Source organism: Candida parapsilosis, contig 005809 (assembly GCF_000182765.1).
Source record: "Candida parapsilosis strain CDC317 annotated contig 005809".
In the NCBI taxonomy this organism is placed as follows: Eukaryota; Fungi; Ascomycota; class Pichiomycetes; order Serinales; family Debaryomycetaceae; genus Lodderomyces; species Lodderomyces parapsilosis.
Genome location: NW_023503281.1, coordinates 1,692,782 through 1,718,179, shown reverse-complemented (window position 1 = coordinate 1,718,179; position 25,398 = coordinate 1,692,782). Strand labels below are relative to the sequence as shown.

Here is a 25,398-nt window from a genome sequence, read left to right as displayed (position 1 = left end):
GATTTACGACATTGATACTTTTGCGACACAACAACAAACGCGAAAAAAACCAAAAAAAAAAAACAAAAGGAGAGAAAGGTTGTATGGATCTGACCGCGTTGCTGAACTGTTGCAAATCTTTTTATCTCTAGTCACCACATCCAATTCTTTATTGACAATGGATCAAGAGGATATTAGAGATAGGTCTACACAAGTGATTGACGTGATTGACAAGAATCTCAATGTGGACCACAAGGATGACGTGGAGGAGCGAAAGGATACTGGTCCAGCCAATTTAACATCCATACTCGGTTTTACCCTCAGTGATGACTTTATGAGGAATGTTGCAAACAACAAGAGTGTGGGGCCGGATTTTGGTATATTGGAGAAAGTGAGAAGCCGATTGTTGGGAACACTGAACGATCACCAATTGTTGGAAGACACACAAAAGATTGACGAAGGGGAAACCCAATTAAAGGAGCATGTTAGTAATCATTTTCAAGTCTTGCCGCAGTTGGAAGTGGATGAAAGTGAGTATAACCAACCAACACAAGTGATTGACACGAAAAGTGATCACAAAGAGGATTCAGACCATACACAATTGCTTGGTTTTGATCCAACACAAGTTATCAACAAATCAACTATTGAACCAATACAAGTACCTGAAAAAGCGGATGCATGGTCAAGACCCGCCACTCCTACAAAATTCACGACTTTAGAGGCCATACAAGTTGTCGCCGAGAACAGCTTGCAGAATTTGTTTGTAGAGTCAGAAGACGAAGAAGACTCTCAGCCAATGACAGCAGAAGAAAGACAACGCAAAATAGCCCAATTGGCTGAGGAAAAGAAGCAAGCCCGGCTTCAAAAAGAACGTGAAGAGTTAGAGCAAGACATGACAAAAGGTTCATTAACCGAGGATGAGGATGAGCTCAATAATGAGGCTAATGATACAGTTGTGTCATCGCATATGAAAAGTGACGGTTTATCCACAAAGGAGTTGGAGAAAGCACGGGAATTCATCAACATTCAAAAGCGTCAAATTGACATCAGGCCAGCTTTTGAGAGAAAACACGTTTTTACAAAGGAAAAGTTTTTGGATATGTTTTCAGACGACGATAAAGATGAAGATGATGAGAAATATGGTGCAATGAAAAAAATCGCACGTGGTGAAAAGCCATCGTCCCCTACTATGGACGACATATTAAAGTCGAGCCCAACCACGTCACCAGTAAAGGACAATGCTTTTGACTTGTTTCAAATTCCATCAAAATCGACGCAACCATCCAACCCATTGGAGTTGTACGCACAAAGGTTAAAGCAGCATTCTCCAAGCTCACCTTCAAATAAACTTCAAGAAGGCAATGGGCCTATGATAAACTTGGATACAGATTCAGACATCGAGATTGGACATTCTTCTTCGCCATTACGTACTCAACACAAGTCACGATTCTCGAACCATGCCAAAGAGTTGGATGAAATTCCTGAGCTCACCAAAGAACAGAAATTTCTTATCAGACAACGATTTGCAAAGAAAAAATACCAGAACCTAAAACATACCGCCAAGGACTCAGATAAACACAAGCAACAAAGTAATTTCTTCAAACAATTGCAAAAGAGAAACATTGATCAATTGAAAACTCACAAATTGAACGACCCTGAACATGCTTTGTTGGAGGAGCTTGAGAAGGATGAGGAGTCAATGACATCTTTATTGGAGAGGGAGATGGAAAGGGTGAGAAAGATTAGGAAGAAGGAAAAGTTACAAGAAAGAGCCAAGTTGGCATTGTTGGGTAAGAAATTAGGGATGAAAATGGTGGAGAGCGAAGAAAATGACGAACAGGATGCACCTGAGAATGACGTTGGCTCAGAGGTTCCCGAAAGTGACTACGATTCTGATGATGTAGGGCAGCTTGAAGCCGTTGAGGATGAAGATGAAGCTGAAGATGAAGATGAAGATGAAGATGAATATGAAAAAGAAAATGAAAAAGAAAATGAAAATGAAAATGGGGACAATGACATACATATCAATCTATCTTTTGAAGATGAAGATGATGACGAAGAAAATCTTGTCAAGCATGACGATGACAGCCATGAATTGTTTCTGAACTTACAGCCAAGGAACATAGATGAATCATTCTTGTCAACGCAAGGAGAGGTGAATTTGAAACGTGGACCCAATTTACCTCTGTTTAAAGATCTCACCCAGTCACAATCGCAACTCAACACACAAGTTGATCAACCTACCCAAGTGGATACTTCAATTATGGGTGATTTGGAAACACAAGTGATAAAGCAGGAAATAGCTACTCAAGCAGATAAAAAAGTCCAGTCACCAGTTGATGACGAGGACGATGATGATTTGATAACGCCCGCACGTGTTAATAAAGGACGTAAAGCGATGCGCAGCAAGATGATGCAAATCAAAGAAGAACCAGAGAATCAACAACAAGATATTGAAGAGAATGAGGACGACATTGAAGCAGATGAAGAAGATTCTGAAGCATTAAAACAAAAAATCAAGGAGTATGAGCAAAAAATTCGTAGAAAAGAATTACAAGCTCGTAAACGTCGGAAGGAGATGGAAAAAAGTGGAATGAAAACAATGTTTGATGGAGAAGCAGAAGAATCTGAAGATGAATGGAAGGGATTAGGTGGAATCGATGGTGAGTTCTCCGATGTTGCCAATTCCGAGGATGAGAAAATGATTGACAACAATTTCAACATTGATTTACAAGATGATGAGATTCGCAAAAAGTTTATGGAAGAATATCAAATCAAAGATCAACAGGAATTGGAAAAATTATTGGATGATATCAAGAATCATAAATTGATAAAACGTGTTGGGCAAAATAACAATGGATTCGATATCGAATTGAGTGATGAAGAGGACCAATTGTTGGCTGCTTATCGTAAACAAAAGTTGATTGAACAGCAACAACGACTAATGCAAAATAAGAAGTTGCAAGCATTGAGTAAAGATGAAAAATCAAAGGCATTTTTTGATACCATTCAAGACAAACATGAAGTTATTGTCATTGATAGCGATAGTGATAGCGATGTGCAAGTTATTGATCGTACAACGAGTAATTGCTTTGCTGGTGGGAAAGAAAAACAAACCAAGGAAAAAGAACCAACATTTGGTGAACGAGATGGTGATGTTGTTGAGATTGAGGATGAAGATGAGGATTCTTTGGAGAAAGAAGCACCCATAAAACAAACAATCAAGATTGAAGAATCCTTTGTTCAAAGCAAATTGTCATTCTTGTATCAAAGTGTGTATGATGATGCTGATGATGACAGTAGATACAACCGAATACAAAGATTGTCCAAGTTGCAGCATGGTATATCCGATGAAGAAGAAGAAGAAATTGATGATATCAATGCATTGAAATCAAAAAGTATTCTTCAACCGAATCGACAAGTTACAAACATTGCACATATACAAGCCAATCCACGCAAGAGGAAATTAGATCAAGATGCACTCACTGATGCAGTTGATGGTGGGGACACTGACAAGGATGATGATGATGATGATGATGTTGACAACAACAACATCAATGGCCAAGTCAATCTTGACGCCGTGGACAATGAATTTGATGACGACGAGTTGATGCCAATTTTCAAAAAGCCCTCCGTCACCAAATCATTCAAATCATTCCAAGAACAAAAGGGAATCACATTCAATAAACAAGGCAAGCAACAGTTCCTGGGGGTCACAATTAGCAAACAGTATAAAGTTGTCTCTGGTTCAAAAGCATCTATTACATACATGTCGAAACTGAACCAGGGCAGAAACGGACCACAATTGAAGAGTTTTAAAGAACGACAAATTGAACAGAGTTTACACAGTTCAAGAAACCATCGCTCGGGGTCTGGGTCCCTGGAATTGTTTTCAAGTTCTGATTTCTTATAGATTTAGATAGGATATCACATATATAACTGATTGGACATAAATTATCTTACAATGCCCGCCCTAAAGTTGTGCTTGTGTATTTTTCAATCGAGTAAACTAGCGCTCAATGCTTCACGTATTGCATCTTCATTACAACCACGAATTATAGGGTTGTTAAACATTGATGAAGTGGCACGCATACCTTCATCATGATTGATATACTTTTGGTTTCGTAAAATTGTCAATCTGGCAAAAGACGCATCCTCATTTTGAAAACTTCTACTGAGGCCAGAGCCATTGAAACTGCATTTAACTTCTTGTGTTCCCAGTTGTCTCCGCGGTATTCGTTTCAATTGTGCTTCATTGGGTACCAGTATTGGCACATGTCGTTTTAATCGTTTTTGTTTCTTCAATTGTCGAATTTTTTCAGGAGTCGGTGGCTTTGTAACGACAACGGGTGCAAATGGATTGGCCTCATGCAACGAGTAATGACGGCTGAAGTGGTGGTGTTGTTGTTGCTGTTGTTGTTGTTGTTGTTGTTGTTTGCGACGTTGCGGTTTGGCAATTGACATAAAGTTGATAAGATTGTGGGTGAATGAGGGTGATGATGACGATGACGGTGATGATGATGGTGAGCCCAACGACGATGTAGATGTTGCAATTGAGGGTGCAGATTTGGACACAATGGGGCCGACCCTAGGCGAGGAAGCATTATTACACTTGATTGGCAAAGGCGGCGACGATGCAAGTAGCGATGTTGATTTCAATGGCAGGGTTGATGGAGTTGCAAATTCATTTTGGTTATGTACAGTTGCGGCACTTTGTGAAATCACTTGAGTGAGCAATTTGCGCGATGACAATCTATGCAATGACCCTGAGGTGGTTGATACTGGATGCGGCTCTTGTTGTTGGAAAGTTGTATCTAAAGTAGGACTCACTGTATGAGGTCTTGTGCTTCCTATTGCGTTGATGGGGTTCTTGAAGTGATGACTGGTGTGGCTCTCTTCTTGGGTATGAGGTTGTTGATGCAGCTCCGAGGCATCTTTTACGTCTTGTTGATTATGTTCCTGATGTTGTCGATACAAATGTGGAAACGCATTATGATATGCTTCATTCAAGTTTAGTTTGGACTTGCGTAAAAACGAGTGGTAAGTATCAAAATCAAAATTGATTCCACCACCATTGGGTTCTTCGTGACCAGCTTGTTGTTTTTCGGGTGAATAATATGATATATCAGATATAACTGAACAAACATCACAGTTATCCAAGCATTGTTCTGGAGTTAATGAGTTTTCCAAATCCTGGTAGAACAAACTATCATCTAACTCTGCATCCTCTTCAGCAGTAGTTGTTGCACTGGTTGCAATTTTGCTACGCTTGGGTAAGTTGCTTATACTGATGAAATGTTTTAATCGATTGAATCGTAAATAGTCATCATGACAATCTAGTTCTTTGAATAGGTCAGTTTGGTCAATGGATTTAGTGGACGATGAAGTGGGTAACGAATTTGATCTAGTGTGTTTATGCAATGTTGATGACGATGGTGATGGCGATGGCGATGGCTGTCGTATAATCACAGTTTCATCATGATGCACAGCCTTGGTGGTCACACCATAATGGTCATTTTCTTTCTCCAATGGTGAATGGTTGGAAAAATGTGATTCAATGGTATCAAAAGACTGGGATAAACTATTCTTCATCATCTTATCACTATCTTCAGAAGGTGGCGATGATGATGATACAGATGAAGTTGTATTGGAGTGGAATGCAACAGACTCTTCATCAAGTGCTACTGGATTAATATTGTATATGCTTGAAAGCCTATATCTCGACTTTTTCTTTTGTATTGATCTTGGTTGCAGTGGAGTTGCAGTTGTACTTGAGGATGACGCACATCTCATTGGTTTTAGTTGCAAGTTTGATATTGAAATCATCTTTTTCAAATCTGGTGGTTCAAGGAGTGAGGATGTTGATTGTAGTTCATTATTGTTGTAGCCGTCACCACCATCCTCTGCTTCTTCTTCTGCTTCTTCTGCTTCTTCTGCTTCTTCTGCTTCTTCTGCTTCTTCTTCTTCAACATCATCCTCCTCTGCATAACTATCATCAATATTGAGTTCTCGAAGGTTTCGACCGACATCCTCCACCATTGCATGACCATCTACATCAATCTGATTATTATTCAGTTCCAACTTCAGTAGTAGATGACAATATTCATGATTCAAATTCTCAAAACTGGTGAAATTAGTAATATGGTCATTAATAGGCAAATTGGACTCCAAAAAAAAGCTCCTATCACTCAATGCATTCAACTGTATTAGACAAGATTGATTAAAATCCATTAAATGGCGAATTTCATCGATATCATGATCGTGATGGATCAATTGTTGATTAATGTAGGATATGTGATTGATCAAATCTATCGAAGTAGAAGCAGCATCAGCTAGTCTAATTGATCGTGATTCTATCTCTTCGGCAAATGCAAGTATATGATCTAGTTTGGACATTGGAAGGATGAGCTGTGTTCCATGTGTAAATATCGTAATGGTGGTTATGAAGGACTAATATTTGGTGGAGTTGTGTCCGAATGTGAAACAGTGTTGGCCCAAAATATGAGGGAGTGGAGGAAAGTGTGAGGTGTTTCAAGGAAAGGAATGTGTAATCCAGGAACGGAGTGTAGCGGAGGAGGGGGGGGGGGGGAGGGGATGCTGATAAAGAGTCTGAATCAAGAAGCCGTTCTCTTTGGTGCAGATGCATCAATAGACCAAAGAATCACAAATTTGATTTTTATTTTAATTTTTCTCTTTTTTTTTTTTTTTTTTTATTTTTTGTAAACAAAAAAAGTGAAGTTATTATGAAAGAAATTACTTAATCCGTATTTATACTTAAAAAACATAATTGAGCTGCAAAGACAGTTGGGTCTGGTCTTAGCAAAAAGTGCAGGCTAGGTTGAGCTACAAGAGAGAGAGAGAGAGAGAGAGAGAGAGACAGGAAAAGAGAAACAGTGTGTATGTGGGTGTGGGTGTGTTGTGGGTGTGTTGTGACTAGTACTGTTTTCCAATCATACATCTTTCAAAGCTACATGGAGTGCCCTAGAATCCAGTGGTGTATAACACTACTACACCTTAACACTTTTATCAAATGTTGACTATTTATTTTATTTTTCTTTTTCTTTTTCTTTTTTTATTTTCTTTTTGGGAGAGACCAAATTGGGAAACTGTTATACTAAATTGAGAAGAAAAACGGAAAGCAAAAACAATTGTCGTAACAATGTCGTAACAATACAATTTTAGACGATGATCTGAAGAAGAAAAAAAAAAAAAAAAGAAAAAAAAAAAAAGGTTAAAGAAATGTTTATTCAATTTATTTCTTTGCAAAAACATTTACACAACAACCAAAAGTTTAAAGATCAAAGCCACATACACTAACTTTCACACTAACACACACACTACCTGTATTTACGAAACTGAAACAATAAAGTCCAGTAAGAAAAGACAGCTCCAAGGCTCTAGGATACGGCTGATTTACAGATGTTCATTCTGTAATGATGCTGGAACAGAGTTATACATTCAAAAACATATATAAAACTATCTGAATTAGTGTTTTGATTTCTTCGGTTTCTTTGATTTCATATGCTTTGACTCATCCTCATCATCATTGTCATTATCATCACTTGATTTCCTCTTCTTCTCCTTCTTTTCCTTTTTCTCCTTTTTTTCCTTCTTTTCCTTCTTTTCCTTACTCAACAACTTATTCTCATACTGTTCCTCTTCTGGAGCAACATAGCCCTTAGCTCGTTCTTGTCTCTTTAACTCACTATTCTCCTCCTGTAAAGCTCTCTTTTCCTGAATCTTTTTCAACTCGCGTTCACGCTTACCAAGGAAATACTCACCACTTTCAATTTGCAAATCAACTTTACGTGGTTGTTGAGCTGGTGGGAATGGAGTATAAACCTTCTTTTCCACTTTGGAAGTTTTAACCTTCTTTCTGGCAACGTTCCTCTTTTTGAAACTGGGCAAGAACCGTGACCAATCTTCATGAGCTAGTTCGGGGTTTTTCTGCAATTCTTGTTTGATCATCAATTCCTTAATATAGTAAATTGGATGAATATTCTTCATGCAATCTTCAGCTACTCTTCTTACTTCTTTTAAACCCTTGTATGGGCCCATAGCACTAACTGTGTTTCCTTGAACCAAGATGTAGCATTTGGTTAGCAATTCCAAAGCCTTTAATGTATTTCCATTGGGTCCAACCAACCTTTGTCTTCTTTTGATGAATCGATCTTTGTTGGTGACAAAATTGCCAATCTTGATAACATCACAAGCAACATCATCTTGCAAAATCTTGACTGCTTGTGGGAATGGAACTGATCTAGCTAATAATTTAATCAAATCACGAGCTTTTAAAATCATGGCAGGATCAAATGTCTTTGTTGTCGTCTTGACTGTCATTGCTCCTTCAACGAGATCTAATTCGCATCGTATGTGGTGTTTATCTAATGCTTTGGTAACATCACTCCATATACTTCTAAGATATTGCTCACGATATTTGGGGAACAAGGTCATAAATGATGATTCTTCAGCAAAATGTAGACCACTGGCATTGTGTTCTGGTTTGAATTCTTCAACGGTCCATTTATCTATATCGGGGGTGTCCCATGGCTTATCTTTATCATGTGTGGATGGCATTTTGGTGGAAGTAGATTAGATGTGTGGTTGGTTTTTCAATGCTAAATGCTGAGATGAGGTGTTTGATCATCACCAAATTTTTTTTATTTTTATTTTTTTTTTTTCTTCTTCTTCTCTTTTCTGCCGCTTTTGCAAAGAAGTTTCAAAAGAACAAAACGGTCAAGATAGTAGTTATTCCATCGAACCATGCCACCTAAGAATCAATCGAATAGCAAAGTCCAGAAGATTAAATCAAAACTAAAATCAAAATCAAAATTGACATCGAAATCGACATTGAAATCGAAACCGAAACATGGGTCATCCCTGTTGTCCAAATCGAAATCAAAATCCACCAAAATGAAACTAGATAAACTAAATGCTGATATTACTGAATTCAATGAAGTAACTCAATTACTTGAACAAACATCAAAGAAAGAAGGAACGAGTACGAGTACTACAAAGGATAGTGTAAAGTCCTTGAAACTGATTAAAGAAGATTATGTCAAAGATGAGGAAACAAAGCAAAAGAATCAAGCTGCTAATGAGGAAATGAAGAAACAGATGAAATTATTGAGTGATATTGGATTATAGGGAAGTAGAAGGGATATACAATGGAAGAGACAAGGCAAATTAATTGGTTTGGTGGGCAACAAAAATAAAAAGCGTCAAGAAACGTTGCTTTCACTTTGATGTATCAAAAATGGAACGAAATCAATTGGTATCAAGTTTCAAGTTACGAGAGTCATGGGTTCAACTTTAAACATTGGATCAAAGCTATGTCCTACTAACCACTGAGTTTTGTTTCACGTAGGAGCTAGACCCCGTCTGTTTCCATCTTTCAAGCTGACACATTGACAAAAAGGCAATCTCAATCAACAGATTCCTTACGAGCTGCATCTATTTCAGACTACACATGACACACATCAAATCGGTAGATGGAAAAAAAAAGCTTTACTTTTACTTTTACAAAGTAATTAATGGACATGCACAATATCATGGGTGTAGTATATATATATAGTCTTGGTGACGCAGTATTCTATATAAATAGGGATAATGAGGCTTGTGAATAAGTGAACTGGGTACCGCATGTCCGAGTACATTGTCTTTTGGCTTGATGATGTCACTCTGGCTGTCAACTGGCTGTAAAAACTGGAGATTTTTGTTTTTTTTCTTCTTTTTTAAATCTTGAGAAGTGGAAGCTTTGCAACCAAATTCCAATCTCCAGGGGGGGGCAGAAGATAAAAGATAAGTTCACGTGACTTTGTAGATAATTCTAGGAACCAAAATGAGAAAAAAAGTCTTTTAATCTTTTAATGCTATGAATGCTATGGATGCTATGGAATGAAGGAATATAACACAAAAAAAAAATACGTCTATATATAAATATATATAAATATATACATATATTGGAAGGTACAAATGTATGATGTTTAACGGTAATGATAGGAGTGTCTTCGTGTTCTCTTTGTATCTTTCTCGTGTAAATCTAGTGTTATTTGAAACGTATGCGTATTGTCTAGATTTGGATAAGAAATGGATGAATTAAGTATATATATATGTATATATATATATATATACATGTGTGTGTATATGTGTGTGTGTATATGTGTGTGTGTATATGTGTGTGTGTGTATGTGTGTGTGTGTGGTGTGTATACTATTGACTTTCCTAAAGTAGTTAAATTATTGCATATTATATCGCTTTTTATTTTTTAATACTCGAAAGGGGGAGGGGAGGGGAAGAAAACACCCATTGTACGCGTAAAAAGAGAGAAAAAAGAACAGGAAAAAAAAGAAAATAAAAAGGTTAAAAGTTGAATTAGAGTAAGTAATAATTAAATGCTTTTTGTTGTTCGTGTTGTTTTTAGTGTTGGTGTTGTTGTTGCTTTTATATGCAGGGTTTCCTAATTTTGATTTAATTGAATAAATAAACAACACGCGTTGGATGTTTGTTTCTCCCACACATACACAAACAACACACACACAAACAACACACACACAAACAACACACACACAAACAACACACACACATAACATCACACACACATAACAACACACACACACACACATAACACCACATAACACCATATAACACCATATAACACACACATAACTCTAAAAGTAAAAATAAAAATAAAAATAAAAAAAAAAGAATTAAGAATTAAGAATTGAAATTAAACATTTGTAACAGAAAGAACCACACCCATCAAAAAAAAAAAAAAAAAAAAATAAAAAGAGACAAACAAACATAGTGGTGAATGGCAGTTGGAATTTTTTTTTTTTTTTTTTTTACTTTATTCTTTGACAATCAGCCCTTAATTCAATCAACTTCTTCTTCTTCTTCTTCTTCTTCTTCTACTTCTTCTACTTCTTCATCCTTTTTCACCCTTTTTCATCCTTTTTCATCCTTTTTCAACTTAATCACGGGATACCACTCAAATCACTCAACTAACTACTATACCTTCTTTTTTGCTTTTGTTATTTTTTTTTTTTTTTTCAGTTTGTTTTTGGGTTTAATTCAACAAGACAACGTCAACTTATACAACTATGGCACACTCGAGGCTGGCTTCTATCAGCTCTTCAATAGCATCAACTACTGCTCACCACAACCATCCACAATCAATTGGACCATGGAAATTGGGTAAAACTTTGGGAAGAGGTGCCACTGGAAGAGTATTATTGGCTACCCATCAAACCACTGGACAAAAGGCAGCAGTTAAAGTTGTTTCCAAATCAGAACTAAGAGAAGATGATGAGGCAGGTGACAACAACAACAACAACAACAATACGAACAAAACTGGTGAAGGATTACCTTATGGCATAGAACGTGAAATCATCATTATGAAACTTCTTACTCACCCCAATGTTCTTAGACTATACGATGTTTGGGAAACTTCTAAAGCACTTTATTTGGTTTTGGAATACGTTGAAGGCGGAGAACTCTTTGACTTGTTGGTGGAATTGGGTCCATTGCAAGAGCCAGAAGCTATAAAATACTTTCGTCAAATTGTTCTTGGTACTGCTTATTGCCATGCATTGGGTATATGTCATCGAGATTTGAAACCAGAAAACTTGTTGTTGGATGCTCAATTGAATGTCAAATTGGCCGATTTTGGTATGGCTGCTTTGGAAAGTAACGGCAAATTACTTGAAACTTCTTGTGGGTCACCTCATTATGCTGCTCCAGAAATTGTTAGTGGATTAAAATACCATGGAGCTGCTTCGGATGTTTGGTCTTGTGGAGTTATTCTTTTCGCTTTACTAACTGGAAGATTACCATTTGATGATGAAAATATTCGTAACCTTTTACTAAAAGTTCAAGCTGGTAGTTATGAGATGCCCATTGATGAAATAAGTAGGGAAGCACAAGATTTGATTATGAAAATGTTGGAAGTTGATCCTGTCAAGAGAATTACCACAGAAAATATCTTGAAGCATCCATTATTGACTAAATACCCAATCTCAAATGAGGATTTGATTAGTGAAAAATCATTGCCGCATCCAGAAACTGCTTATAAATCACTTGGCTCTGTGAAAAACATTGACAAGCAAATTTTGTCTAATTTGTCTATATTATGGAATAATAGACCAGAACTGGATATTATCAAGTGTTTATTACTGAATGGGCCAAACCCAGAAAAGACTTTTTATGCATTACTTTTGAGGTATAGACATTCAAGCAATGACCAACAACCACCGTCAAAGTCCACTAGTTTCGAAAACCGAATGAGCAGAAGTGCCTCAATTGGAAGGTCTCCAGCAGGTAAGAAACGTACCAGTCAAATTAGTGTTTCAAGACCAACTTCGTTTCAGTACAAGAATGCATTTGGTTCGAGTGGAAGCAACACGAGTAATAACAGAATCGCCCACGCGAGATTGTCTGCAGCATCTTCGGCCAACAATTCGCCTAGAAAAGTTGTTAAAAAGAGACTGTCATTTGCACGCTCTCCGTCTGGCTCACCATCCAAATCCAAAACAAGGCAGCAGCAACAGCAGCAGCAGCATCAGCAGCAGCAGCAGCCTCTACAATCATCCAGTATCAAAGCTACACCACGTAATATATATGAGGAGATTGTCGAGTCTCAAAGCACTCAGTCAGTTGCACCATCCTTACCTTCAAAAGACTCCCATCATTTTGACAAAGCTACTTCAACTTTGCCAAAATTGGCAGAAAATCCCGTGGTTGACGAATCACCAAATTTGGTACAAACCGCAAAAGCAACCACCAATAAGAGATCTTCGATGGTGAGCAAAAACACCAACAACAAAAGAATGTCAAAAAGAAGGTCAATTCGTGCTTCGATGACAGCTGGACTAAAGAGAAACTCCATTACAATGAAGATGTTGTCAGTTTACACCAAATTAGCTGGTGAGGATGATTGGGAATACATGGATAAACAAACAAAGAGAACCTCGGCAACTTTTGCGGCATTGTGTGACAAAATTTTCAACCAAGAGGAGTACAATAAAGATGAAGAGGAATTGGTGGATCCTGACGAATTGGAAGCTAAAGAGTATGAAAGATTGATGGAAATTGAGCGCAAAAAACATGAGGCTGAATTGAAAGCTAGAAGAGAGTTGGAAAAGAAAAAGAGGAGACTGAAGAGAAGATCATTGCTCAGTTCGAGAAAGCTCAGTATTATTGTGAAGGAAGATGATGCGCCCCAAGACTCCCACATGGAAACAATTGATGAGCAAGAAATTGTTCAACCTAAACGTCAATCAAAACATTTGGGTGCTTTGCGAGCTTTATCCGAGGGACAAGCCAAATCCGACGATCTCACGATGGAAGATGTCGAGCAATTGAAAAGAAGGTCAGCTAGTCAACCCGTTAAAAGAAGAACGCATACGCCGATCTTGACCAGGCGACCAGTGTCTCGATTGGATCCACTCTGGCAGGCTCACCATAATGAACAAATTGAAAGAGCACAAGATGCATTGGAGAATGAGTGGAAGGGTAACAAAAGAAAGAGTGATGAAACAAAGACCAAGAAGAAGATCAATAGAGAATCAATGGTTTCGGTTATTGATGATGCTGGTGAAAACAATGCAGATGCAGGCAAGAGAAGACCATCAAAGGACAGTTATTACGATGAGCACGAAGACTTTGAATTACCTGAGCCTGATGTTGTCGACTCAAACTTGAGTGATGAGTACATGACTGAAATTAGAAAATCAAGGTTGCTCAATAGTCAAAAGAGTCTCAGCAAGATTGCTGAGGACAATGAACCAAAGACTTTGATTAGCAACGTTAGAATCCCCACGGTTACAAGAAAATCCAGACATTTCTCCAATTCCAACAAAAGGCTATCGGTCTTGTCAATGTATTCAACCAAAGAATCGTATCGTGATTTGAATTCAATCATTGAATCCCACACCCCTGTCAATAATGACGATGATGACGACGAACCCCCATTTCCGCCATTGAGAACTAGTTTTGCTGATAGGTTGGATAAAGCTGGTTTACCTGAGGAAGATGAAGAAGATGGTGAACTTGGTGATGGCCATTCCGTGATTGACTTTGATCAGCACTTGGCTGATAAGAGATATTCATACTATGATTCATCCAACAAACGCGTATCACGAGCCTCAACCACCAGGAGATACAGTAAATCAGCTAGACCTGAGTCAAAGGTGCCGGCATTGCCTTCTGAAGACTCTGAAAACACATTCAACAGCAAAGGTGAGCCAACTGGTAAAAAGCACCGCAAGTCTGCTTCTGATGGCTCGAGTGATGCTGATGATGTTTTTGACAAGATCAAACTACCCGAAGGTAAGTCAAGCAAGTCGTCAATTGATGTACTTGCAAATGGCACATCCAGCTCTGCTCATAAGCAAGCTAAACAAGCGCAGTCTAGTACCACCCATGCACCCGAAAAGAAACTCATTCCGCATGAAGCGTCGCAACCAATGACCAAAATCCGTGAATCCAAGCCTAGTGGAACCAAGGCTTCTGCCGCAGGACAACTGGCACCACCACCACCACCACCTCCTCCTCCTCCACATAAGAAACCATTGGACGATAAGACCAACAATTACACGGACCCCAACACTAAATCGAGAAAAGGATCATTTTTGAGGAAATTTTCTTGGGGATCGAAAAAGAGCGTTGATGGTGGGTCCAGATCAACCAATAACGGACAGCTCCCCAGCCCAGTTGAATCACATGAAGAGAAGCCAAAATCATCTTTTCTTCGATGGTTTTCATCTTCTTCTTCTTCTTCTCACAACCACCACACACCAGTCACCGACTCCGAGATACGAAGATTTGCCACTCTTTTACCACGAGAAGAAATGGTTTCGGCATTATTCACCTTGCTTAAATCATGGTCGAATTTTGGTCTCAAGGATTTGAAAAAGGATTCAGTTAGTTATACCATTACAGGAGCCATTTCAAAATACAATTCATTTGATTTAAAGAGTTGTAAATTTAGAATTAGAGTTGCACCAAGAGATCAAAATCAAAAATCAGAAATTATATGTGCTCGAATCAAGGGGTCCAAAGTGACTACTGATACCCTATTTAATGAAATTGAAAAAGTATTGGAGAAGGAAGGTGTTATGGATAGGTAACAACAATTGTATCAATTATAGATAAATATATACAACAACAATAGTACCCTCGATTACAAGTAAAGGCAAACACACAATGTGTTTTTCTTTTCATACATGTGTACATTGTCTAATTACTCCTTCTACGTACATGTGCACCCCCCCCTCATTTCCCCACTCTCTTTAATATATTTCCCAAACATCTTCACAACCATGACAAAATTTAGAACATGCAACCGATGCCGACAATGGATAATCGGATAACCCAATTTTCTCATCAACAAACTCATCAGCAAAATTATCTTTACCTCTAGCCATTGCCCCAACAAACACACATATACTTTCGTCATCATCCAATTGGGAAACATAATCCTGTACTTTAACAACTTTAGAATCAAATGATAGGGTAACTTTACGACATTTAGTAGGTAGGTGGTCAGTTATCGGATTCTTGATTACCTTCAACAACACCTCTTTGGAATTGACTGATCTTATACTCATCTTGTGTAACAATTGAACCATTAAACCCAGAAACCGTTTAAAAGTACGTGGAATACGAACACTGGGGTTCACTTCAATCAAGACTCCACGTGCAGTTTGAATATAAACTTGTAATTTGCCAGCTTTGTTGATTGGTGAATCCAACAATGTTAATAAACATTGATGAGTTATATCGGGTCTGGCTTCAGCTATGTCTCTACCCATTTTACGAAGTAAACCTTGATGATCATCACAGTTTAATAATGCAAATCGATCGCCTCCTGGGCCATTTGAGCTATTCATTTTGTAAGTTTCTAAACATGCTTGGGATAACACGACAATTAACCTCTTTGTGGTTTTGTCACGCGATGTAAGTGGAGTGGGTTGTTGTGGTAGGAGTGATGCTGGTGGGACTGCTGATGATGATGATGTAGATGATACATTTTTAGTGGTTGAAGACGTAGGGTCAGCATTTGTGGTGGTGGCAGTTTCATTAACACTCGATTCTTTTACTTCCTTGCTGTTAACCACATCTTTTTGTGGGCTGCTCTTTTTGGTTGTGTCGGTGGTCATTATTATGAAGAGTGGGTAAAGAAAGAGTATTTACGGGGATAGGATAATCCCATCTCAAAAGATTTTCATCCTCTCTCTCTCTCTCTCTCCAATCTCAACATTGTTTTTTTTTTTTTTCTTAGCAAAAGCATTGTTTACAAGAGTACCATTGCCATACTGGTTCCATTTGTAGTAGCCTTCATCCGTCTCATGGTCACTTGCTTAGCGAGTTGTGATTAATTTGGATTTCGTGATGACAGAACTGACACCGACTGTGTTGGTTAATTTTCTACTGATATGATAACTGGGCCAAGTCACGTGCACTCGATTGGATGTTGTCACTAACGACATGAGTCAAATTTCTTGCCATAAAGACTACTTTGTGTATCCTGTATTTTCTCATGCCACTGAATATGAAAGCATTTCTAGGGAGCCACTACTTGTTGTGTGCTCCCAAATACTTGAATCATTTCTTTGATGCCATTCTTTTTTTTTTTGCAATCGGTGTGTCTCAAAAAGGGTGGTGCTGAAAAATTGACCCGCGTTTCGAAGCAAAAGAACAGGACTGATCTACACACAACACTTTTTGATCTATTGACATGATATGACACATGGGATGTCTGAATCAGATAGTGACTTTGCCAACGATGATGACGATGATGAACTTTTGCAGCAATACCTAGGTAAATCACAAGCTCCAATAAATCTTTTGACAACAGGCGACGAAGATACAACACTCGAACAACATCATCAAGAACAACATCCTCAGCAACACATCAACAACAACCAGCCTATTGCTTCCCAGTTTCTACAACAACCAATAGACAATGAAATACAGGCTAAATTGTTTCAAGCCGATGGTGAGATTGCTACTTTGAAAGCACAGTTGATTCTGTTGCAAAATGCCAAACGTGATGAATTAAATACGCTACGGCAGTCATATGATGCGTTTAAAAAGAGCAAAGAAGAAGAAGCAGCGGCATTGAGGGATGTTGTATTGAAACTTGAAGATGATCGCAAGTTCCTAAAGAATGAGTTGGTGACAACAAATGCTTTGAAGAAGAGAAAGATTAACGGTAATGACAACACCAACAGCTCACAACAGACAAGACCTCAAGTGAGTACAGAGATGGATCAGCTGGTATTTGAAGCAAGCCTCGAATCAGAAGGGACGTCTATCCCTAGTCAAACAATACAAAAAGTGATTCGAGTTCAACATGAAACTTCGGCATTAATTGATCAAATTTGGAGATATTGCATCCCTGGTAGTAAGCGATCGACGATTGAATACTTGTCAAAGATTTGTTTTAATTTTGATATTGACACATTATACGGATACAAGTTGGAAAAGAAAACAGCAATAGCGTCATTCATTAGTAATGTTTTGATGTCAATGAAAGCAGCGCGATTAGATGAATTGATTGAAAAGCTTTCGTTGTTGGTGTTGGACATTATTCGTCAAGTAGTTGCTCAGAAGGCTACATTATCAGTGCCATTCCTATTGTCATTGATTTATTGCACCATTAGCTTTAGGCCTGTTGCTGTTACCAAACCAGTGATCATCAAATTAATACATGACTGTTGCGAATTGGCAATGAGTTACACGTTTCTATTAAATCCCAACTTGGAAGAAGAGGCCGACTTTGGCAACTATCACGATGTCCCTGACCAAGTTATTGCCATTGAGCGATTCATTCTCATTTGTTGCTTAGAATTGATTGAGAAATTAACAGTCATTAGCTCCATTTACGATGCTGATTTCATTCGCCAAGTTTGGACTGATCAAACTGTCATACCAAAAGCTCTTGTAACCTCGTGTTTACCGCAAAATGTTGAACGGTTTAAATCGACAGCCCAAATAAATTTAGTGTTTAATGTTGTCGAAATCCTTCTTGCTTCAATCACTGAAGATACATTTGGGTTTAATGAAGCTGTATCCGACTTTAACATGATTCTGTCATTGATGAGGATATTCTTGATTGATGTCCCCATTAAAGACGGATTTCGATTTTACGGATTGAATCGATTCAATGGCAACAATTACGATTTGAAGGTGATTGATTTAACAATACCCATCAAACATGACAATTTACACAACTATCTAGTGTCCATTCCACAGCCAGTTTACAAAAACTTGGACTCTGATTTGAACCAAAAGGAGATTCAACTTCACCATGAAGCTCATCTTTTAAACCTCAAAATCAAAGTGTGTGAGTTGTTTCAGTCCCTCATTATATCCAAACAAACTATAGATTTTCTCATTGACAAGGAGCATTTCAAATCATTTGTGAGAATCATTCATTTTGAACAAACTTATATGGCAAATGATCCACGATCACCAACACTTCATTCGCGTGTGCATTTAATTGGTCAAATTGTTAAAATAATGAATTATTTAACTCAAGATCTACACGAAGCAAGTGATTTGATCTATAGTGAAACCATGTATGAAATGTTTGTTGCATTACTGCGGATTGCATTTGGTGCTGATTCATTATCATTGGATGCTCACAAGTTGTTGGTGAAAATACGAACTCAAGGACATTTTGACATCACTATATTCAATAAATCGTGTGAAGTGAGAGCTAGACAATTGAATCATTTAACAGCAAAAGATTTTATTAGTAAGAATGGTGGCAAGCTAGTTGCCAATGTTGAAAGTGATTATGCTAATGGGTTGGAGTTCCCTTATGAGGCAGAGACGGTTGAATTGAGTCGAGAGATTTTGAATCGATTTGTTAACCATGAGGAAGCGGATAATTTATATTTCAACATGAATTTTGAATCACAAGACAATGGAGATGATGATGAAAATGAAAATTTCAGTGATCTTGACATGGATATATAGAGTAATCACAATTCTACAATTGTACACCTAGTTTCACATTAATATACAGTGCTTTGTATTATAGTAAAACGATTCGTTTCTAAAATTCAAACATTCATTGCTGAGAACAAAGGGGAAATTACTTTTTTAATGACAATGTCCAAAAAATTGTAAGCAATCGTGGTAGTCTAAAGTAATGCTCCCATCTCTTCTCTTAATATCCATCAATCCCCCATTATAAAACTTTCAAAAATTCTTCAATCCTTAGTTTTCAGCAGTTTGTGGTTTAGCAACACCAGTTTGGAATCCATTCTTGAATCTTCTAGAAACGTGCTTCAAGTAAGCCATTCTACCAGTACCAGTAGTTCTTCTTCTCTTTGCTTTCAAAGCCCAGTTGTGAGATCTCATCTTGGCAGCTGGGTAGCCACATGATGAACAGGTCTTCTTTTGGACGTGGAATGAACGACGGCCACATCTGTTACATAAAGTGTGTGACTTGTTGTGTCTTTTACCTAATGATGGTGTACCCTCTATAATAACGGATGTTAGTATATTGTAACTCCACTTTAAAAAGAGTATAGTTTATTGCATCTGATAGATCAGGAATGGAAACACAGAGGCAAATGCGACATTTGATATGTGGTAGGCATCCAGTTGTCTCTTGTGGTAGAATACTTGAGATATCGCGAATTTGATCGTAGTTGAATTCATTAAACACTGGAGTTGCTCCACTCTGTTGCCCTTTTCTTCTATGTGCTTGAGTAATCATTCATGATGCAATAGAACCCCCTCTATATTATCCCCATTGGAAATGTGTATATTACATACTACCCATGGTTGATTATGCTGATTGAATTGACGATGGTGTAAACCTAGGTGAAAAATTCTCTTAAGTTTGATTCTTTTTTTTTTTGTTCTTTCTTTTAGCTCTCTCTCTCACCTCTCACCTAGGTAATATATTAGGTAATACAAACCAATGTGGATTATGTAACCCACATATAAATGGTAGCACTCAAAAGTTGGTAGTGCTATCGTGAGAAAAAATAATTTCATGCACGTGCGTGAGAGTTTTTTAGGGCTATTGCCTTTGTTCAACGCAGTGTTACAAAGATACGCGACTTGTGGTCTGTTGGTTGCAAAACGTAAACAAAAAATACACGCAATTTGCGTCTCTTTTGTGAAAGTATAAACAACAACACTTTAGACTGGTGCGCTTCCGTAATATCAAAGTAACAACAACAACAAAACGAACCAAAAGCTTCTACTGAGTACATTTCAACACTGATACGACACCATGTCAAATACCAATTATCAATTCCCACCATCTTCACCATTACATGATGCCGAAGAAATACTTTATCATCATAACAAAGATCCATTCGCTTTATCCAAGAAGCCACAACCATTGAAGAGTGGTGATGGTGACAGACAGTCACGTACTGTTGAATATCCAACCCCCAATCCATCATCCTCGTTGTTCAGATCATCATCACCAGCTAAAGAAGATGTCAAAATTGTTTCAAATTGGCAAAATTTCCCCAATAAAGCAACAACCAACAAGCAAACTGTTGCCATCAATAAACACTTTAACGTATTGAAATCGGACACCTCGGTGTTGCGTATTCCATTTTTATCCGACCACGATGAATTTTCTATCGGCAGATCTTCACAAACTTGTCAATACAATTTAAACGCCAAAGATTCGTATATTTCTCGTACTCATGTTAACATAAACTACACTACACAACAAATGGTTATCAATTGCGTTGGATCCAATGGAATGGGGATAGTCATCCCCAAAACATGTTATGTCTATGCCAACCAACACAACAAGAATGATTACATTGTTGTTGAAAACGCCAATGGTGAGCCATTATCAACGACTGCATTGAATCAAAAATCCGCCTCAATCAAGTTGGCTGCTGATTATTCTCAATTTTATATTCACAAGGGAGAACTGGTCAGTTTACCACGTCAGTTTGAAAATGTATTGTTGGAGATTTCAAAACTGATGGTGTTGTTGAACCCAAAGGATATTGATGAACCATTGACTGATAGTGACGAGGAACTAACTGATGATGAAGAGTTGGTGTTGATTGAAAATCGTGAGACGAAACCAAGTAATAGTAAAAATGATCATGATTTGACTCCATTGAACAAAATTTTCAGCAGTTCAGTACCTCAAACACCATCAAAACCAAGGAATGATACATTGGCAATGATAAAATCGCCACCAAATCATGAAGACGATGAACAAAAAGTGGCAGACAGTAGTTTTATGGATGATTATCACACTCCAAGCAAACAACATCCAGTCAAATTGAGACAACCACAACCGGGAAAAACGGTTCAATTTGACATTTACTCAAATAACGTTGACTCGTCACCTCATAAGCGCAGTTTATCAAATCCACTGAAGATGGTGTTGGTTGATGTTACCAACACCGTGAGACGTGCATCATCAGCAGAGCCACAAAGTGAAAAGATGTCTTCAGCAACAACAAGTGAACAACAACTTTACCCCACCCACAGTAGTGAGCTTCATCACAAACTGGCTGGTGAGTCTCACCAACCGATGAAAAAGAGGAAAAGAACCCTTACCCGACAACAAACTCCCGAACTCGACAACTCAGCCTTATCGTTGCCCAACTTATCCGAAATTGAAAATATTTTGGTTAATCACTTGGCATTTTCTCGATTAAGCTCCACCCCAGCATCATTTTTAAATACAATTTCCGCCACCACTTCGAAATTGTCTCTTTTACAAATTAGATCAATTTTGCATAATTTGAAATGTATCGGAATTATTTATCGTCAAGGCACGGATGCTGCTGGAAAGCCATTGGAAGAAGAGTATTACTACATGCCGGAACAGGATGATGATCAAGGTAGACAAAGTTTGGTTTCCAATGTTAAGGGCCATGGTGGATTACGATCCTGTAGACGGACTCACAAACAGTACTATTGGAAGAAACCAGCACCTATAAAGAAGTAAGGGGGCAGGGGGGGAGTAAACAGTTTATAAATGAGTAATTTGAATGGGCTTTTTATTGATGTAATTCTATGCTGGTGGTGTATGATTTTATGGTAGTGGCGTAGGATAAAAACTCGATGTAGTGTGAAGTAAATATACATTTGGATCAGTTACTGGATACGGATAATTATCCAAATGATTTGGACTAAGTGGACGCGGACTACTGATTTTCAAATTCCTCGTATCTTGATAGTACAAGTTGTTCTTTTCACCAACTAATGTGTTACTTTCGTTATCTTCATCACTCTTGCGACGTTGTCTTGTTAAAAGCAAGATACATCCAATAATCAACTGCAATCCCCACACACCCAAGAACGTCAAAGCCACATACAACTCCAACAAGATTGATTGAACATAAAATTCAATCATTTTATCCAATTTAGTCAATACATTATTTGGTTGTAATACCTTAACTTGTTGTAAATCACGCAGTATCGAACCTGACACCAAGGGGATACTGATTTTTAAGTTTTCATAAAGCCAAGTACATCCTTGCTCTATCTTGAGTAGTTTACGACCGATTGTACAATAAACAACCGTGTTTACTGCTGATGCTAGGATGTTTGAGGTGCCAAAAATGTCGGAAATTGTTGAGTCCAAGTTATCAACAAATTCACCAATGGTTGAATTGACCTTGATGGCAGTCGATCGTATTTCGCCAAATAACTCTTCGTTAAGATCCGATTGCGTGGTGTTGATGTAATCATTAATTGATTTTATGTATACAGAAATAGAAAGTGGGTCACTTGTGCTGGAAATGTCAATGATTTGTTTCTGTATTTCCCGATGGACATAGTTGACCAAGATGAATTGCAAAATGGCTGCAAGTTGACCCAATATTGCAAAAACGAGGATGTTTCTCGCTAGTCTGTTTGACATGTAACTGAGCAACCAAATGATCTTATGATTCACGTTGTACCCCATCCGTTTCACCAAAGTGTAAGTTACGAAATTCAGATACAAGTTTTCTTGATTACGAAACTCAACCTCATTATCAATACCAAGTTCATTGATGAAACCTGTTTTCCGTTTCCATTGTTGACGCTCCGTATACCATGCGTACGCTATACTTCCAACTAGCACTAATGCCATAACAATAAACAAGTACTTGCTGGTGGTTTCGACAAATTGAACTAAATGATCTTGTGTATCTTTGACTTGGACAACTGTTTTCATACACGCATCTTTAACCTTGATGCGATTAATTGTCGAATTTCTTGTTGATTCATTACTTAGCTTGATCCCTTGTAGCTTGCTAATGATCAAATCGAATGGGGTTTCAATCAATGTTTGTGTTGTATTATTCATATCTTCTAATTCACTCATACTGACATTCTTTGCATTATTAATTTTTGTCATCACCGACCCAGGTATGGCAATCTTGTCCCTCAAAGCCCCAAGTGAAATGTTAATCTTACTTTGATAAGATCTTGCATTGGAAGAAGAACTGCCATCACCACCATTAAAAATATTCTTTATTGCATCAAACCCAGTTGATACATCATTAAGCAATGTAGATAGTCCTTGTAATCCTTCTTCTATCCCATTTGTAGCTTCAACTATGGTTACATTAACCATCTGAATCACTGATTTTGTAACATCAAATGCAAACTCGGTAGTGCCCTTGGCTACTGCATTTAATAAACATACGTATGTGCCCAAGAATAAATCAATGTAGAATATGGTCAATGCTCGTATGGTTTTGATTATAAGGACAATAAAGACGATCCCAGAATACTGGAGTTTTGCAATATTGTCAAACATCATATTGTGTAGTGCATTCAATGCTGGCTGAATTGTTTCGTCATTACAAGCGGATTCATCTATAAGTTGTTTTGATATAGTATTGATCAATGAGTTGCGTAGTAGAAGTATTTTTACGATAATGACAAAGAGTAATATTGTGCATTGATTGAGGTAGATTTGTGAAGACTTTTCAAAAAAGTCCAAATAGTTTCGTTGCATAGTTTGGCATTAGTAGTTCTGTTGGTGGTGGTGAGTCTGGTAGTTTTTATTTTGATGGGATAATCTGCGGTATTTATGACTTTTGATTAATGGTTGCAAAATCTGAAACACTGAAAAGAAAAAAAAAATGATGTAAAAATCCTGAAACAAATTTGGTGCAAATAGGGAAAAATGGCTTGGAAGCAGAAAAAAAGGGTGGCATGTAAGGCTTAGAACAAGTAGCCGTAGAAACGAACGACGACGAAAGAAAAGTGAGGGGTAGTACACATTTAGTAACTTGCTATTTGTGTGAATGATGTGATATCTCATTCCCAAATCTAGCATGGTTATGAGGCAGATCAAATGTTTCCGTTTGGTTTAGGAAATAATTTCCAAACTATGTGTGACTAGCAATAGAATCACTCCAGGGTTATCAACTCTGTTTCATTGGATTCATGTTACATTGTGATGAGCTGAGTGTGTCGCAATTTCCGTGTCACATCGCGTGTATTCGACATTGGCGTGTGCGTGTGGCAAAATTCCTTGTATTTTTTTGTTGTTTTTTTTTCTATTTTGCTTCTCCGTCTCCCTCCTAAATCAAAACAACAAAACCACGAAGGATTAAAACCCATCCCCAACACGATAACATCACTCTGTCTTCAGAATACAGCTATGTCTGATCACGAACAACAGAATTTCAATAACGATCTCAATAACCAAGGTGCTGGTGAATCAGCTACCCCTGGAATCATTTCGCCACCAGTGGAAAATAAGGCAGGAGCACTGACAACAACATCTGGCGGCGCAAATTCAGGCGATGAGGATAACAAAGGAGCCTTGGACCAACCAAAAGAAGAAAAAGTAGAGGACAACAAAGAACGTATTAATATAAAAGTAACTGATGGTCATGGTGGTGAAATTTGGTTCAAAGTGAAACGATCAACACCTATGAAGAAGATTATTGAGACATTTTGCAAAAAGCAAGGTAAAGATGAAAATTCATTACGGTTCTTTTTCGATGGTAATAGGGTAAATGCTGCACATACCGCTGAAGAGTTGGATATGGAGGATAACGATGTTATTGAAGCCCATCATGCACAACTAGGTGGAAGCCGTGTTTGAAACAAAAGAAGGTGTGATTTATAACGGGTCTCACCTTATGTTTTGTTTGTTGGTTTTAATGTGAATGTTTTCTTTTGGAGCAAGGACGGGAGGAGTTAGTAGATAGGAGATGTCGTTGTTGGTTATTGTATCAGGGAGCAGGTGTGTAGACCCACGGATGAGGGCACCCACTGGTATTGCGATGGATTGTAAAGTTTGCACCATTGGGGGATGAATGAATGTTTGGACCATAGATCTTCATCAGTGAGGGATCACCAACAGGTTCTTTTAATGTCAAGACTAAAACTCGACGCGACACTATATGTATATTGTCAAATAGTTTTATCCCTTTTATCCCTTTTATGTATTGTAGT

General features: G+C 37.9%; 11 protein-coding genes across 11 annotated transcripts; 6 read left to right on the top strand and 5 right to left on the bottom strand. All coding sequences in view use genetic code 12, as the record gives it.

Moving 5' to 3' along the window:
• Positions 1–157: 157 nt before the first annotated feature.
• On the top strand, positions 158–3,892 carry GIN1 (chromatin-modulating protein; the record flags this gene model as incomplete). Its single annotated transcript, XM_036809715.1, has 1 exon — positions 158–3,892. The coding sequence occupies one exon, from the start codon at positions 158–160 to the stop codon at positions 3,890–3,892; it is 3,735 nt and encodes a 1,244-aa protein (XP_036666324.1).
• An 83-nt stretch (positions 3,893–3,975) lies between these two features.
• CPAR2_207970 (uncharacterized protein) lies at positions 3,976–6,375 on the bottom strand (the record flags this gene model as incomplete). Its single annotated transcript, XM_036809714.1, has 1 exon — positions 3,976–6,375. The coding sequence occupies one exon, from the start codon at positions 6,373–6,375 to the stop codon at positions 3,976–3,978; it is 2,400 nt and encodes a 799-aa protein (XP_036666323.1).
• Positions 6,376–7,464: 1,089 nt separating this feature from the next.
• On the bottom strand, positions 7,465–8,556 carry KRR1 (ribosome biosynthesis protein; the record flags this gene model as incomplete). The annotated part of the gene is made up of 1 exon (XM_036809713.1): positions 7,465–8,556. One exon carries the CDS (start codon positions 8,554–8,556, stop codon positions 7,465–7,467), a length of 1,092 nt encoding a protein of 363 aa, XP_036666322.1.
• Positions 8,557–8,742: 186 nt separating this feature from the next.
• CPAR2_207950 (uncharacterized protein) lies at positions 8,743–9,126 on the top strand (the record flags this gene model as incomplete). The annotated part of the gene is made up of 1 exon (XM_036809711.1): positions 8,743–9,126. The coding sequence occupies one exon, from the start codon at positions 8,743–8,745 to the stop codon at positions 9,124–9,126; it is 384 nt and encodes a 127-aa protein (XP_036666321.1).
• Positions 9,127–11,081: 1,955 nt separating this feature from the next.
• GIN4 (protein kinase) lies at positions 11,082–15,107 on the top strand (the record flags this gene model as incomplete). Its single annotated transcript, XM_036809710.1, has 1 exon — positions 11,082–15,107. The coding sequence occupies one exon, from the start codon at positions 11,082–11,084 to the stop codon at positions 15,105–15,107; it is 4,026 nt and encodes a 1,341-aa protein (XP_036666320.1).
• A 162-nt stretch (positions 15,108–15,269) lies between these two features.
• Positions 15,270–16,139, bottom strand: NEP1 (18S rRNA pseudouridine methyltransferase; the record flags this gene model as incomplete). The annotated part of the gene is made up of 1 exon (XM_036809709.1): positions 15,270–16,139. One exon carries the CDS (start codon positions 16,137–16,139, stop codon positions 15,270–15,272), a length of 870 nt encoding a protein of 289 aa, XP_036666319.1.
• Positions 16,140–16,734: 595 nt separating this feature from the next.
• CPAR2_207920 (uncharacterized protein) lies at positions 16,735–18,966 on the top strand (the record flags this gene model as incomplete). The annotated part of the gene is made up of 1 exon (XM_036809708.1): positions 16,735–18,966. One exon carries the CDS (start codon positions 16,735–16,737, stop codon positions 18,964–18,966), a length of 2,232 nt encoding a protein of 743 aa, XP_036666318.1.
• A 243-nt stretch (positions 18,967–19,209) lies between these two features.
• RPL37B (60S ribosomal protein eL37) lies at positions 19,210–19,780 on the bottom strand (the record flags this gene model as incomplete). The annotated part of the gene is made up of 2 exons (XM_036809707.1): positions 19,210–19,475; positions 19,774–19,780. 2 exons carry the CDS (start codon positions 19,778–19,780, stop codon positions 19,210–19,212), a joined length of 273 nt encoding a protein of 90 aa, XP_036666317.1.
• A 459-nt stretch (positions 19,781–20,239) lies between these two features.
• On the top strand, positions 20,240–21,940 carry TOS4 (Tos4p; the record flags this gene model as incomplete). The annotated part of the gene is made up of 1 exon (XM_036809706.1): positions 20,240–21,940. One exon carries the CDS (start codon positions 20,240–20,242, stop codon positions 21,938–21,940), a length of 1,701 nt encoding a protein of 566 aa, XP_036666316.1.
• An 87-nt stretch (positions 21,941–22,027) lies between these two features.
• Positions 22,028–23,944, bottom strand: PRM1 (pheromone-regulated protein; the record flags this gene model as incomplete). Its single annotated transcript, XM_036809705.1, has 1 exon — positions 22,028–23,944. One exon carries the CDS (start codon positions 23,942–23,944, stop codon positions 22,028–22,030), a length of 1,917 nt encoding a protein of 638 aa, XP_036666315.1.
• A 651-nt stretch (positions 23,945–24,595) lies between these two features.
• On the top strand, positions 24,596–25,045 carry SMT3 (SUMO family protein; the record flags this gene model as incomplete). The annotated part of the gene is made up of 1 exon (XM_036809704.1): positions 24,596–25,045. The coding sequence occupies one exon, from the start codon at positions 24,596–24,598 to the stop codon at positions 25,043–25,045; it is 450 nt and encodes a 149-aa protein (XP_036666314.1).
• Between the last annotated feature and the right edge of the window lie 353 nt (positions 25,046–25,398).